The sequence below is a fragment of the Nannobrachium achirus genome, assembly GCF_963921795.1.
Source record: "Nannobrachium achirus genome assembly, chromosome: 18".
Lineage (NCBI taxonomy): Eukaryota > Metazoa > Chordata > Actinopteri > Myctophiformes > Myctophidae > Nannobrachium > Nannobrachium achirus.
The window spans coordinates 25,391,192-25,407,938 of NC_137825.1; the positions used below are offsets into that span (position 1 = coordinate 25,391,192).

Below are 16,747 nucleotides of genomic sequence, written 5' to 3' on the forward strand. Positions count from 1 at the left end.
CTGTAGAGGGAAAAGAAAAGCAGACTAGAAGGTATTGACAGTTCAAGTGGTTAAATGTAGGAAAATACACATTAATCCAACCTACACTGACGATACTGTGGTGTCAAACAAGTAAACTGTATAAGAAATCGATGAAAATCTACATAATCTTATGCGATATGTAGTAGCAGGGGTCCCTGGCCCTGCTTCATCTCTCTCAACTAAGGGGTCCTCGGCCTGAAAACGTTGAAGACCCCTGGCCTGGGTGAAATCATATGTTTACGCATTCCCCTCCTCTCCTCTCCTCTGCTTCCAGGGGGTGAACTATGGCTGAGGATGGGGGTAATCTCTCCGGGGACGCAGCGGCAGAGGAGCGCTCCTCTCTGCCCAGAACTTTCATACGGCTCAACGACCTGTCCGGGGGTGGAGGAGGAGGAGGAGGATGCGGGGAACGCAGCGGCGAGGTGGAGCCGCCGCCGCCGCCGACTCCGACTCCGACACCTGGCGATGGAGCTTCAACCGTGGGCGAGGACGACGAGCTGCCATACCCCAGCATGGCTCCAGTGGTGTTTTTCTACCTGAAGCAAACCACGCGGCCTCGGAGCTGGTGTCTGAAAATGGTCAACAACCCATATCCTTTTATGTTTTAAAACGTATGTGTAAGCCAATCATTGCCAGGAAACAATTCCCCACCCACACCACACGTGTGTGCATATACACCATATAAGGTAAGACACACAAACCTGCTACATATCTGTCACCTGGCTGCCATTGAACACAAACGTGATTCAATTAAGTCAAACCTCACATTAAGTGTCTTTCTTCTTATAATTGCTTTTCTGACATGGAGGCTCGTGCATCTTTTGAACATACAGTACAGGGGTGTGTGAGTGACACAATGGAATTGAGTTGTCACAACAGTATGTATATAGTCCAAGCAATATGAGTCTGAAAATGACAGGATCTGTGTGTGTGTGTGTGTGTGTGTGTGCGTGCGTGCGTGCGTGCGTGCGTGCGTGCGTGTGCGCCAAATGTGGGGAGGATTCCCTGCGGCTTTGTCCAAACCTGCATGTCCCATGCAGTGCTCCCCATCATGCCCCATGTGTGATGTGGTTTCAGTTCACGTGGTCCACTGATGGTCTCCAGTCGATAATTCATGCTTATAGTGGAGGAGATCAATTGCTCTGATAGGGCTTGGGACCAGCGCATAGCGGCTGTAAGGGTGGGGGCTTGCCGCTTGTCATAATCACTCTTATTCATTGCTGTTATGGAGAGGCTGCTGTCATGGTGCATCACTGGACCTGACTGTGCTTGTCATTCCTGTCCTCAAGCACGCTGTTGTTGAGTGAAGTGAACACACTTGATTTGGATTGGTTTTACCTGAAAGAGAAGAAGTGCACAGCAGAGAAAATAGCAGATCTACAAGCGGTGTGAGCTTATAGGCAATCTTCTGTGAGCGACACCGGTGTACGACGAAGTACAAATCAGGCCTCACTCGTCTTGGTGTGCAAGATAGGCTGTATGGGTTCTGTGTGTGTGTGTGTGTGTGTGTGTGTGTGTGTGTGTGCGTGTGCGTGTGCGTGTGTGCTGTACTGTATGGTTTCGGTAGTTTGGTAGCTGGACGTGCGCAGCCCTGTGAAGGGAAGGAATGCTGTTTTTGGCGTGTGTGCACGCTGGGCCGTGCACACAGTGTGTGTTCTGCTCTGGCTTCTCCACACACACAACACACACACAGTGCAAATCTTGGAGTGTTGATTTAACTCGGTGTAACAATGATGGACAAAGCTAGGGCGAATCAACTCTTTTGCTGTGTGGCCTTTGTTTTTCTGCTCTAGGAATCGGTGCTGCATGCGTGCGTGTGTGCGCCTGTGCGGGCGTGCGTGTGTTATGCCATTTGTATTCTCCCAATTGTCCCAAACCTCCCTTCTTGTCTCGCTATATGTCCCTCCCCTCCCCTCCCCTCCCCTCCCCTCCCCTCCCCTCCCCTCCCCTCCCCTCCCCTCCTCTCCACCCCACCCCAACCTCCTCTCCTCTCCTCCCTTCCACTCTCCTCCTCGTCCGCTCGGTCTGTCACCGTGTCCTGCCGGCTGTCCTCCGTTTGTCACCCTTCTTAATTGAGATGCTAAGTCGGCCGTGTGAGTCTCCCTCTGCCTCTCGCTCTCCCTGCCACTCCCTGCTGCCTCCCTCCCTCCACCGCAGCCTGTGTGTGACTGTGCACCGTGTTGCTTTGCTCCATCTCCCTCACCGTCACACCCCCTCTTTCTCTCCGCTGTTTGCTTTCTTTCTATCTTTCCTTCATTCTCTCTCTCTCACTCTCATGCTCTCTCTCTCTCTCTCTCTCTCTCTCTCTCTCTCTCTCTCTCTGTTCTCCTCTGTTGATATTACAGCTGATTTCCATGTCTGTAAATGCCAGCTCTTTTAAAAGGTCTGCTAAATAGTCTTTTTTAGCAGCGGGGGCAGAGGGTCTGCGGGTCCTCAGGGAGGACTAGGCTCTGCTCTGCACTGGATATTATTATTATCTGAGGGGCCTGCGTGTGTGTACAGTGTGTGTACAGTAGGGGTGGGACGATAAGCGATATTATCGTTTGTCGTGATAAAAACCACTCACGATAATCGTACCGCAGAGATTTAATTTATCATGATATTGTCCTCCGTCATGCACTGGGATCAATTCACCTTTTATTTCCCAAGTTGCCAAAAAATAGCCGATCTACAAGCTCCCCAACACGTTGCCATGTAACGCGTTGTGAGCTTTTAGATCTGCTATTTTTTGGCAAATGTTCCACCCCAGGATAATGCATTTTGATTATCGTGATAATATCGTGAATTTCTTTTGTCACAATAATCGTGATATGAAATTTTCATATCGTCCCATCCCTAAAAGTAACATGGTTGCAGGGGTCCTCAATATGTCCGTACACAGACAGATGTGTTCATGGCAAAGACTTGGCCTTGTCCGTGGCACATTTTTAGATTTTCTGTTTTACACACCATTTAAATGTTCTTATTTTGATCATAAAAGCCAATTACTGAAAGTCAATTCTCCAGGTTTTCTTCAGAATATGTATGACACTGAACCACTGTACTAGTGGTTCTCAAATGTTTCATTTGGAGGGACACCCATAACTCTGAGGGTGTACATATGGAACCAAATGGACCCTATTCCTTCCATAATGTATACTTTCAGAGTTACGGACCTGTTATGATCATTCAGGACCAGCTCTTTGTGTTTCTGGTAATATTGTCCACTCATTTACGTCCGTGGCAAAAAGAATTCACCACAAGCCAGCATGGCGATGTGTACTGTAACATGGCACACTATAGCATTTCGGCCAACAGCGTTAAAGGATGGATTCCATGACTAAATGTCTACAGTATTCTGTACCATGGATTCAGTTGGAACTGGAATCCCCTAATGGCCTGATAATTAGGTGAACGACACATTTTGTATGCCCTGGCTCTGCAATATAGGCTGTCTATCAGAGAGAGGGGTGTGTGTGTGTGTGTGTGTGTGTGTGTGTGTGTGTGTGTGTGTGTGTGTGTGTGTGTGTGTGTGTCCAGAAGTATTCCTTATAGTTCCTTCTGGAAATCTTCAGGGGCCAGTGTTCAGATGGGTGGGCCACCTGCATTTTCAGAGCTTGTTTATTTCAATGATCAACCAATCAATCGATTGTGTTCCGGCTTATCAATGGAACTAACATAGTACACTTTAAATACTACTAATGAAAAATCACACCCAGTGTGAAGTGAGCGGTGCTATTTAGTGCTAGTTAATTTCATTAAGTGTCCTGCAAAGCTTGGCCAGTGTGACCCTGCATGGGCGCACAAACTGACGAGGGACAAACCACGGACAAAGCCAGATGTAGGTGCGCTTAGCTCCTCTCTAAAATGCCATAACATTCTATTCACATTATATTATACAGTATACAGATGTATGTGCCGTTTCAAGTCTTCAGGCTTTATTGCTCTTTTCCTGAAAATGCTTTTTTTCTTTCTTTCCCTGTTTTACCTTTCAAACTGTTATGGAGAATGGAGCGTATTTTTGTAGAAACTCACAAATGACAAGAAACCTCTCCATTCCCATTGAAAAGCAGAATCCACCTTCATTGGTAGTCAGAGAAGGTCAAATATAGCTGATCCACAAGCTCAATGGACGTGTGAAGTTTTGAAATGGCACAGATCTGTGGGGCATAGCAGTGGTGCCACAGATAGAAAACCCATTAATTTGTCCCATAAAGATTTCCGAACACAAAATGTCCGCCACTGCTGTGCCCTGGCTATAAACACAACAGTATACATTTCTTAATATGAACAATATGCTATGATTAAAATCTCAGTGTTTCGCCAATCATTTGCCCAAATCGGTGGAGAAGCGCTGACGTATAAGAGGATGGCTCTGACCACATGAGACTTACTGTTAATGAGAGCAGTGTAGAAGGGATAAATCAGTGTGGATAAGAGACGTCAACGTCACTGCTGCTCGCTTCCCAAATCCCTGCTCTGCTGATAGATGCAATATGGCCTTGATGAGCCCAGCACTTCCTCTATATGATTCGCATGTCTGACTGTGTCCTTGGGTAGACTTGCTGTGTGTGTGTGTGTGTGTGTGTGTGTGTGTGTGTGTGTGTGTGTGTGTGTGTGTGTGTGTGTGTGTGTGTGTGTGTGTGTGTGTGTGTGTGTGTGTGTGTGTGTGTGTGTGTGTGTGTGTGTGTGTGTGTGTACTTCTATTACTATATACTTACTATACTTGCCATGGCCAAATATCGCCACATTTACATCCAGTGTGAGGTTAGGGTCAGTGTTGCCATGTCACCCATCATGTTATGGGTAGGAGTTTTGACTGATTTATGTGCCAGTGGTGAAAACTGACAATAGCAAATCTACAAGCTCACAATGCGTTGCCCTGTGGAGTATAACACTAGGGCTGTCACGATTATGACATTTTACCTGACAATTAATTGTCATTCAAATAATTGCGATTAACGATTTAATTGTGTTTTTGTCGTTGACAATTACATTTCTGTTTGGCTTGTAGTTGCATATGGCAGATATGACACATCTATCTATAAATGCGAGAAGTCTCTGCGTGTCTGTCTGTCTGTCTGCGTGTATGTAATCCGCGTATCTCGAGAACCGTTCGTCCCACCGGCTTCAGATTCGGCACGCACGTTCTCCGCCGCGGCGCGGAGTGCAGTGCCCGGCCTCGACCCGACCCGACGCGCGTTTTTTCCGAAACGGCGCGAAACGTTCGGAATCTCCTTATGCGGAGCTGATTGTTGACATCAGGCTGTTCCTGAGGAAATCGGCACAATCGCTGACTCATTGTGACATCACTTCATAAAAGGCTCTGACATCACGTACGCCACATGAGTCAACAAAAAATCTCGGTGAATGTGTATGTATGTATGTGAATCTCGAGAACCGTTCTTCCACCGGCACGCGCGTTCTCCAGATATGGGCATAAAATGAATCCCCGAATGGGGAGCTGATGTCTGACATCAGAGTTTTCCGCAACCGGTACTGTGTGTGCAGAGATCTCCATATATGGGCATAAGGGGACAAAGGCAAACAGATGGTCAAAACGGGTCCTATGACAACAGGTATATTGGGGTTTGCATTAAAGGGTGGGGACAAAGGCTAACAGATGGTCAAAACGGGTCCTATGACAACAGGTATATTGGGGTTTGCATTAAAGGGTGGGCATTAAAGGGTGGGGACAAAGGCTAACAGATGGTCAAAACGGGTCCTATGACAACAGGTATATTGGGGTTTGCATTAAAGGGTGGGGCATTCATGGGGTCCGCTCCAAAAAAGAAAATAAAAGAGACAAAGACAAACATAAGACAAGCGACAAAGCGGGGGACTGGGAGGATGACTTGAATGATGCAGATTTAAGCAGGCTGTGTATTCTGCTTAAAGAAGAAACAAACAAAAAGCGACAGAGATCTCATATATGGGCATAAAATGGACGCAGATAAACAGATATCTCCATATACGGGCATAAAGGGACACAGACAGACAGCATTAAAGGGTGGGGACAAAGGCTAACAGATGGTCAAAACGGGTCCTATGACAACAGGTATATTGGGGTTTGCATTAAAGGGTGGGCATTAAAGGGTGGGGACAAAGGCTAACAGATGGTCAAAACGGGTCCTATGACAACAGGTATATTGGGGTTTGCATTAAAGGGTGGGGCATTCATGGGGTCCGCTCCAAAAAAGAAAATAAAAGAGACAAAGACAAACATAAGACAAGCGACAAAGCGTGGGACTGGGAGGATGACTTGAATGATGCAGATTTAAGCAGGCTGTGTATTCTGCTTAAAGAAGAAACAAACAAAAAGCGACAGAGATCTCATATATGGGCATAAAATGGACGCAGATAAACAGATATCTCCATATACGGGCATAAAGGGACACAGACAGACAGATACAGAGATCTCCATATATGGGCATAAAATGGACGCAAATAGACAGATATCTCCATATATGGGCATCTTGAATGATGCAGATTTAAGCAGGCTGTGTATTCTGCTTAAAGAAGAAACAAACAAAAAGCGACAGAGATCTCATATATGGGCATAAAATGGACGCAGATAAACAGATATCTCCATATACGGGCATAAAGGGACACAGACAGACAGATACAGAGATCTCCATATATGGGCATAAAATGGACGCAAATAGTCAGATATCTCCATATATGGGCATATGTGCATAAAATGGACCCAGAACTATATCTGCAGTGATCTTATGGACATAAAATGGACACAGGCAAACAGATGGTCAAAACGGGTCCTATGACAACAGGTATAATGGGGTTTGCATTAAAGGGCGGGGCATTCATTCCCTATTTACATCGTTCCCGAGTTGGCCAGGTCGCCGACTAGACGCTGGGCCGCCCGTAGTAACCTAAATACACAAAGAAATGAAGGATATATTTGACTTTACACTTTAAAAAAGAACATTGATAGTGGAAATAGCCGATCTACAAGCTCACACCGCGATGCGACGCGTTGTGAGCTTGTAAACGATTATGACGATTATCACAAAATAATTGCGATTATGTCAAATAATTGCGATTAGACGATTATGTAATAATTGTGACAGCCCTATCCACAAGTTTCCAACGTCCCATCGTGCATTGCGCAGAAGGTGTACGGCAGCTTCCGGCGCCGCAGCCGAGTGTGATCTACAAGCTCACAACGGTTTCTTCTGCGACGTGAGCTTGTATGTCTGCTGTAAACCGGAAGTGTCCCGCAGATAATGCTACAGTAAATTCTAGCGGAAACAGGAAACGGGCTTTAGGGTTAGGGTTAAACAGGTTGAATTATGGCAAACTACAAACAATACAATGTGCATTTACACTGTAAGATTGCCACCCTAAAATTCTGATGTCCTCCCCAAGTACTGCACACTACAAACATGTGTAGCCTGTGTTTGTGTGAATATCTTATGTGTTATTTGAACGTCGTTGTAAACAGTGGAACCAAATGGACTCCTCCCGGCTCCTGTTTTGCGTGTGCTCGGCTCGCGCATGCATTGTAGTCTTTTCCCAGGACAGGGAGGATTTTATTGAGATGTTCTCTGTTTGGCATTTAATGTGTGTCTGTGCTGATTTAGATAAAGGTCACCGGTTCTGTAATGCTTTGTAACATTACTGAGATCGATGTTTCTATCTGCCACGTGTGTGCGTGCGTGTTTACTTGAGATTCTGAGTAGCCTGCCCTGTATAGACTTTTGCTGTATTTAAATTCTAATTCTCTCGCTCTCTATATGCACCACACCTGGGGCTGGGCGATATGGATCAAATATCACAATACTTCGATGTCCATGTTGATAACACCATTTCTTTATGCCTTGTAGATCGCCTTTGAAATTTTTGGGGGATATTTATGCCATATCGCAATATTACAATATCCAAATTCCCAGACGATATCTAGTCTCATATATCGCAATCTCGATATAATAACAAAATCTTGCGTTGCCCATGCCTGACCACCACACAACTTGCCTGACTGCGAGCGCCAGACATCTCACACTACGTTTCACTTCGGGAGAGAGTCTGAGATTACGGACGGAGATTCTACTTCGGCGTGGGCGGGCTAAAGCCTATTGACGTCACACACACACACACACACACACACACACATACACACACACACACACACACACACACACACACACACGCGACGGCGACGTGGCGTGACATTGCAAAAATACGTTATTTCTCATAACATATTATATGTCTGCATGTTTACGTTAGTGCAAAATGGTATTAAAACGTGAGGAAACGGCACTATTTCATAGTTTATTAAAATAATACGAGTCGAGTCTGACTCCGCCATGACAGTTTTCACGGACCAATCAGAGTCCACTAGACTCTTACGTGGGCAGAGGACACCAATCAGAGTCCACGAGCGAGTCTCACGTGAGCTCAAGAGCTCTGTTTGGAGGGGGCTGGGACCGGAGCAGCCAAACCACGTGCCCCAAGCATACAACCCTGATTGGCCCATTCAATGCGCCCGCTTTTCAGGCGCGCTCGAAATAAAATAAAATATGTGCAGCTTCAGTCCACACTACAAACCACCCACCAACAGGGGGTGGTGATGTGCGGACTGAAGTATCAGGCTACCACACAACGCCCTTGTTGCCATCGTATCTCCAACCCCAGTAGCATCTCACCGACAGTTAGTCCTCTCATACACGTGATCCAGCATCAGCTGTTATTTCCTCTTGATTGGAGGCACACGGCAAGAGCAAAATGATCCGGGGGCCAAAAGCTATTCTGAGCAGGCATATCCTCGGTATAAGCCCCCGGCCCCTGGTGGCCCCCCCAGTCATTCTGAGCAGTCAGAGGTAATTAGGACCCCTGGATACTCACAGAGGTATTTAGGTTCTAATTGAGGACCCCTGGGGTGTATGCACTGAGTGATGTTTTGCCCAGCACACTGCCTGTGTGAAAAGTCCCTGCGCTGGTTTTGCTAATGATTAGTGCACTTTGGATGTGTGTGTGTGTGTGTGTGTGTGTGTGTGTGTGTGTGTGTGTGTGTGTGTGTGTGTGTGTGTGTGTGTGTGTGTGTGTGTGTGTGTGTGTGTGTGTGTGTGTGTGTGTGTGTGTGTGTGTGTGAAGAAGAGGAGAGAAAGTGAAGTGAAAGAGAATGAGAGTGAGAACATAAAGATAAAGTAGGTTGTGTAAGCAAGCAGCCAACACACAGACACACGCTCATACAAAAACACACACACACACACACACACACACACACACACACACACACACACACACACACACACACACACACACACACACACACACACACACACACACACACACACACACACACACAAATCCACAGGACTCCCGTAGGTGTCTCCTCACTGTATGGAGCTACGTATCGTGCCAAGGCCAGGGAGGAGAGGAGTCTGGGAATGCATCCAGCAGCACGCTCTCTCTCTCTCTCTCTCTCTCTCTCTCTCTCTCTCTTTTTCTCTCTCTCTCGTTTCATCTCTCCATCCCCCCCTCTCCCTCCCTTCCCTCTTCCTCCTTCTCATCCCACTCCCTCCCTCCCTCCCTCCCTCCCTCTCTCTCTCTCTTACATCCCTCACTCACACTGATTTAAGCACAGGATTACACGGTCCCGGGGCAGGAGGGAGTGACACCTGGGCCAACCGTAGTGTTTGTCAACACGCTGCTGCTGCTGTGACCTCGCAGGCGGCGGCGGAGATTTGTAACCGAGTGCATTTACTCAAGTGCCGTACTCGAGCGCGCTCTTTGAGTTATTTGTACTTTACTGGAGTATATCCAATTGCCAATACTTTTAGTTTTACTCCACTACATCTCAGATCCAAATATTGTACTTTTACTCCATTAAATGTATTTGAAAACGTTAGTTACTAGTTACTTTGTAGATTGATTTTTGTTACAAAACATACATTAACCACCTCAACCCTATACAGTATACATTTCGGCCATTTGAAAATAGCCGACCTACAAGCTCACAATGCGTCACGATGCGACGCCTTGTGAGCTTGTACATCGACTGTTTTCAAAAAAATATATATATATATACATTTGAAAACTTTTAAATGGGACATAATGAGTACATTTTGATGCCTATACTTTTGTAATTTTATTTTAATAATTTTGAATTCCGGACGTATTTCCACAATGCATTATTGATACTTTTACAGTATTGATACCTTTACAGTGTTGATATTTCTTTTCTCAAGTAAAACATTTGAGTAATGTTTTCCACCACTGCTCGCATGCAGGCGAGGACCCTGCATGCGAGCGCCAGTTCCCGCTCCGCCTGCACTCAAGGTTTATAGGGAGCGTTATGGATTCAGTGAGAGCGCGGCGCGTATACTCTGTAGCCAATATCCATTTGGGTTACAGCCCGTATGGATCTCTCTTTCTCTCTCCTAGCGTGTTGTTTCCATCAGACATATTGGACCCTCTGGTGTCTCAAGCAGCACTTACTGGATCTATCTTTCCCCCTTCTCTCTCGTACAGTACTACTGTATGACTACCCTCATGTGTCTAATACACATCAGCAGCATTAGAGGTTTGGTCACGACTGTCTGTCTGTCTGTCTGTCTGCCTGTCTGTGTGTGTGTCTGTCTGACTGCCTGTCTGCCTAATCAGCTGTATTTGTAAAAAAAAAACCCTACCCTAACCCTTTCCAACAAGCACCCCCCCCAACCATCTCTTCGACAGAGAGACACACATTACACACACACACACACACACACACACACACACACACACACACACACACACACACACACACACACACACACACACACACACACACACACACACACACTCACTCACTCACTCACTCACTCACTCACTCACTCACTCACTCACTCATGCACACTCAAACGCATTTGATTTTCTTGCTTCTCTCTCTTTCCACCATTCTTCTCTTTCTTTCTCTTCTCTGGAATCAAAAACTGTCTCGTTGGCTCCTGTGTGTGTGTGTGTGTGTGTGTGTGTGTGTGTGTGTGTGTGTGTGTGTGTGTGTGTGTGTGTGTGTGTGTGTGCGCGTGTGCGTGCGTGCGCGTGTGGTGTGTGTGTGTTCCAACTCCAATCTCGTCCAAACACCAGAAATAAATAAGACCAACCCAGCCCTGGCTTGGAGAGCCCAGTGGGATTTCAGAGAGCATTTTTAGGAGGTGAAAAAGTAGGATTGTACCCGCCAACAACTTTACTTTGATATGTTCCCCCTCCTCAGTGCCCCCCCTCAACACACACACACACACACACACACACACACACACACACACACACACACACACACACACACACACACACATGGTATGTACGCATATGAGCTCAGAGTGCTGCATCTGCAAAGGGGGAATCAAGTTTTATGCAGTATTCATTACTTGCCAGACTTCAACAGTGTGTAGGTGTGTGTGTGCGCACACGTGCGCATGGTATATGAACTTTGTAGTCAGTAGAGCATATGATCTGACTTGCATGTATTTTGCATGTGAAAGAACCTGCCGCCACAGATGTCAGTACAAGCACATTATGTGTCTTAACGCATTAAGTTCTCACACTCTCAAGACTTTTCTAAAATGATCAAAAATAGTAGATGTACAAGCTCGCAGCTTGATATGCGAGATGTGACATGTGAGCTTGTATATCTGCTGTTTTTTTTTTTTTTTTTTTTTTTGAAGATTTGTTTTGGGGCTTTTTATGCCTTTATTTGATAGGACAGTAGACTGACAGGAAATGGGGAGAGAGATGGGGAATGACACGCGGCAAAGGTCGTCCGGATCAGGAATCAAACCGGCGAGGCCAGATCATGGCCTAGTATGTGGTATGCGCCTTGACCACTAGGCCAGTGGGCGCCCCATATCTGCTGTTTTTGAATATGGCAACACAAAAATCTAAAGTGACCCACCGGTTTTAATGGGTTAAGGCAGTGGTTCAGGACACCCCTGTAAATAACCTTTTCATCCACGGTACCTCTGAATTATATTGTTACTTTAATAGCGCCACACATTTGTCTCATGTTTACGTAAATATGTAAATATTTACCCCTATCATACAGTAAGGGAAAACAGGAGAGAATATCAGTTTCATTTAGGGCTGAATTAAATTGGCATTGCAACGCGTGTGAGCATGTAGACCTGCTATTTTTGGCATAGAAATTTGATGTAGATGGAAAAAGAACACAGCTAGTACAGTGCAGCTCAGGTCCATCTATAGATGGTCTAAAAGTGGTTAAACTGAAGTCATAATGATAAATTTCCAAACAATTATTAAAGTATTCTGCGGCACCCCTGGATTTGTGTCATGGCACCATAGAGTGCCACAGCACCCACTTTGAGAAAGCCTGGGGTAAGGGATCACAAGGCGTTGTGAGCTTAGAAAAGGTTTTTTACTTGAGCACGTTTGCTTTGTTTCTTGAAGTACATTTGTATGCCAATACTTCTGCACTAGTACTCAAGTAAAAAATGTCTATACAGGACTTGTAATACTTTGAACAGAGTATTTAGAAATTGTGGTATTTGCCACTTTTACTGATCATATAAGAAATCGGAGGACTTCTTCCACCACTGTCCAGGAGACCATGGCAGAACCCACGCCATCATACTGTATGTAGCCTGCGCTCCATATCGGACGAATGACATTTGACATTGCTATGGACTGCTATGGACTGGAAACAGAAGATGCTATCTATACTGTACTATCTTCCAAGTTACGACAACATGCGTGTGTGTGGACTTGTGTGTTTGCCTGATTGCATATGGGACATGCGAGTGTTTCAACAGTATATGTACGTGAAATAGTAGCATAGCAGCCGCTGTGATGAAAGTGCCAATTAGCCATGAATACCAGCGTTGATGATGGAGAGAGAGATGCATGGAGGTAGACGGAACAGGAGGCGGCGTGCACACACACACACACACACACACACACACACACACACACACACACACACACACACACACACACACACACACACACACACACACACAGGAAGCAGGAAGACGCAGTATGAGGTCTGTTCTTAATGAGGAGCTTTGTTTAAATGGCTGCAACGCAGCGCACAGATGGAGCACAACACACACACACACACACACACACACACACACACACACACACACACACACACACACACACACACACACACACACACACACACACGTTCACCTTGGTGTGTGTGTGTGTGTGTGTGTGTGTGTGTGTGTGTGTGTGTGTGTGTGTGTGTTCACCTTGGTGTGTGTGTGTGTGTGTGTGTGTGTGTGTGTGTGTGTGTGTGTGTGTGTGTGTGTGTGTGTGTGTGTTTAATGTATACACATGCACACGCCCTCCATGTCAGCGTGTGTATCGGTATTTCGTGTACTCATGTGTGTCTGTCTGTCAGTCTACCTGTCTTCCTGTCCTGTCTAACGACTGTGTAAACCAGTGGTTCTCAACCTGTGTGTCGGGAGGGGGTCCCCAAATGATTTTGGTGGGTCCCCAGATGATTAACTTAATGTGCAACATTGTTTTCTCACTCAGCAGTAAACAAACCAACATAAAGTCTAAGTCTATAGAGGGTATCTGGACATTTCTAAAGTGACAATTTAAGGACTTTCTAATACCTCTAAAAGGACAAATTAAACATGGGCCAAATTGCCAGATATTAGAGGCAGACATTGTGAAAATAGCCGATCTACATGCTCACAACGCCTCACAACGAGGTGAGCATGTAGATCTGCTATTTTCACAATAGAACCGTGTTACAAAATTACAAAATGTAATGCCTTAACTCTTAGTGCTCGTCAGGGTGGGGGGGTCCCCAGTTAAAATATGATTATTTTGGGGATCGTGCCCTGAAAAGGTTGAGAACCACTGGTGTCGTCGCAGCCTTTAACCACTTTGAACCCTACAAGTATATGGTTGACGGTAGTCCCTCAGGGCTCTGTGCTGGTGTCGTTTCCGTTGAAACATTGTCCAAAAATGGTCAAATGTTACCTCAGAAAGTGGCGAAGATTGTCAAAATAGTCGATCTATCCGAGCTGGAGCCTGAAAGGTTTTAGGAAGCCATGGTTCAGTGGACCTGCGGGCTGTGGAGGGGCCTCTGGTAAAGACATCAGGCTGTGGCCCCTGGTCTAGGCTAACCTGATATGGGCCTGGCGAGATTCTCACCACGCTGATTCAAAAAAACACTGAAAACCACGCGAAAGACGAGTGTGTGTGTGTGTGTGCGTGTGTGTGTGTGCGTGTGTGTGTGTGTTTGTGTGTGCGTGTGTGTGCCTGCGTGCGTTGATGAGAGTTAAAGGAGTAGTTCACCCCCAAAATGAAAAATGTTCTATTGATTGTTCACGCCATGGAGACTTGAGTTCAATAATATATATACCGTAAATTCTCTTATAGGAACCCGGGCTATATTTGTCTCAAGAGTAGCGGGCACCAGGCTCTTGTTGGAAGCAGGACAGTATAAGAGACAAGGCTTTTATTCCTATTTCTCAAAAATATCAGAATGATTCAGGTCAGATTTTTTTATTAGATACCGTATTTTTGGAAAAAAATATAAATATTATATATTATATATTAGGTTATTTATAAAGAAAAGCGTTTTTATTGGAAAATCATCATAGAAAGGCTCATACAGAGATAACATTCTGCTGTATTGTATTGCATTAACCAATTCATACTGAAAATCAGCTCCTCATAATGTGTATCAGAATAGAATACAGTCCACACAGCATACTGCTGGGGAATAAAAAACACTACATTTCCCATCAAGCTCAGCGGCTCGTTTCGTCATTCAGATGCGACTCTCCCTGGTAAACAGGAACCACAGGATACTAGCATGGATACTAGTATAGCCGCATTAGCTTCATTGAGCTTCATTTACTGTTTGGATTAAACTTCCACGCTAAAGATCTCATGTGCGGCCGTCATCCACGCCGATGTTCGCGAGGACTACGCACACGCACGCGCCCCGGTAAGTTGCCAAAGTCATCCGTCTTTGCCAAACGGAACGTGAAATGAGCGGCGTCCAAATATCGCTGCGCAGTTTGTAGACAGTGTACGGTAAATCACCGTAACAGCTGGCTTGGGATGTGAGTGACAGTCAGACAGAGTGGAGAAAGGTACTCCTGAATGATACGTAACGTAAAAAAAAGAGGAAAAAGGAGGCTCTTATTGGAGCGTCGGCTCTTAATTACTTAATTCAATTGCGCACCCGGAAATTAAAGCAGGTCCGGTTCTTTATTAAATATAGGATATTATTAGAGCATTTACGGTATATATATATTTTTGTCGCATTCCTAAGACAATAATTTGAATACAATAAATTTACCCCCATTGATTCCAGATGGGGACCCGAATGCATTTGTGTGTGTGTGTGTGTGTGTGTGTGTGTGTGTGTGTGTGTGTGTGTGTGTGTGTGTGGGTGGGTGGGTGGGTGTCTGGCCTGGCCTGGCCTGAACAACAGCACCCCTCCCTTAACATGTGTGGTCACAAAAGGTACTACATACAGGCTACATACAGACAGACACGCATACAGACAGACAGACAGACAGACAGACAGACAGACAGACAGACAGACAGACACACGGCCACGTATAGGAGCGTTGTGACCACCGCTCAAAAAGGCCTTTGGTGGGTGAACTACTCCTTTAAACTGTGCTATAGAGACAGAGAACAACAAAGAGAGATCACAGCTTTCCATGTGAAGCACGCGTGTATGTGTGTTTGTCTGAAGCTCTGCGTGCGCACGCTGACCCCTGTGTGTGTGTGTGTGTGAGACGGTGATGCGTGTGTGTGTGTGTGTTGTGTGGGGGGGTGTGGTACTACTCTGTGTTGGTACTATTTGTTGCTGTAGCTTTATTTGTCTCGTCAGACATGTGTTGTGCTCTTCTTTTCACCCCCCCCACCCCCCCACCCCTCTCTCCCAAGACTCCGGTGGCCTAGTTAACAAATTAATGTGAATGCTGTAAAAACCACAGGCTGGCTACCCAGCGGAGGGAGAGAGAGAGAGAGAGAGAGAGAGAGAGAGGAGAGAGAAAGAGAGAGAGGAGAGCTGAGAGACTTTTACGGATGTGTTTTCTTCAGTCCCTGTCTGATGCCCTCTGAAAAACCACTTCATAGTCGGTCTCTGTGCGCGTGTGCACGCGCGCGTGTGTGTGTGTGTGCGTGCACTGCCTCCCATCCTCCTAAAACCTGTGTTTCTGCCTTCAGCCGTTCTGTCCTCTCGTGTTCCGTGGGGTTCAGTGTGTGTACAGTATGGTGTGGTTGTCGGGTGGAAACCGTGTATGTCCAAAACCGTTCGTTTTGTATTCATCATTTTAAAAAATATTTAAAACTAGTGAAAATAGCTGATCTACAAGCACACAACGCCTCACATCGCAAGGCGTTGTGTGCTTGTAGCTCTGCTATTTTCACTAGTTTTTTGCGACAGTCTGGTATGATGATGCAGGGCTTTACCTTACGAAAAAACATTTGAAACTTGGAGATACAAGTTTTTTGCCCGACAGTGACGATATATGAACGTACAGCACGTGTATGCGAGTACAGTTATTGCGTGCAAATGCGTGTGTGTCTTTGCGTGCTGTCAATCTTTCACTGGGCACATTTCGGTCAGTTTGTTTGCGCGGGCGAAACAATTTTGCACGGATACGTTCAATGCTGTCTGACTTGAGGCGTCCTACGACCCAGAGACAACATCCTCGTCATGGTTGTGTTTGTGTGGGCGGATTTATTGAGGCAAACATTTTGTACTTTAAGTGCATTTTGATACCAGTACTTTTGTACTTTT

General features: G+C 45.8%; 1 protein-coding gene across 1 annotated transcript in view; it reads left to right on the plus strand.

Moving 5' to 3' along the window:
* Nucleotides 1-305: 305 nt before the first annotated feature.
* The window catches only part of cacna1g (calcium channel, voltage-dependent, T type, alpha 1G subunit), a gene marked incomplete at both ends in the record, with an annotated part of 367,943 nt that continues 351,501 nt past the window's right edge, over nucleotides 306-16,747 (plus strand). Inside the window, one exon of the mRNA XM_080747312.1 lies at nucleotides 306-610. Within this exon, the coding sequence (XP_080603438.1) occupies nucleotides 306-610 (305 nt within the window). The remainder of the gene's footprint in view (nucleotides 611-16,747) is intronic.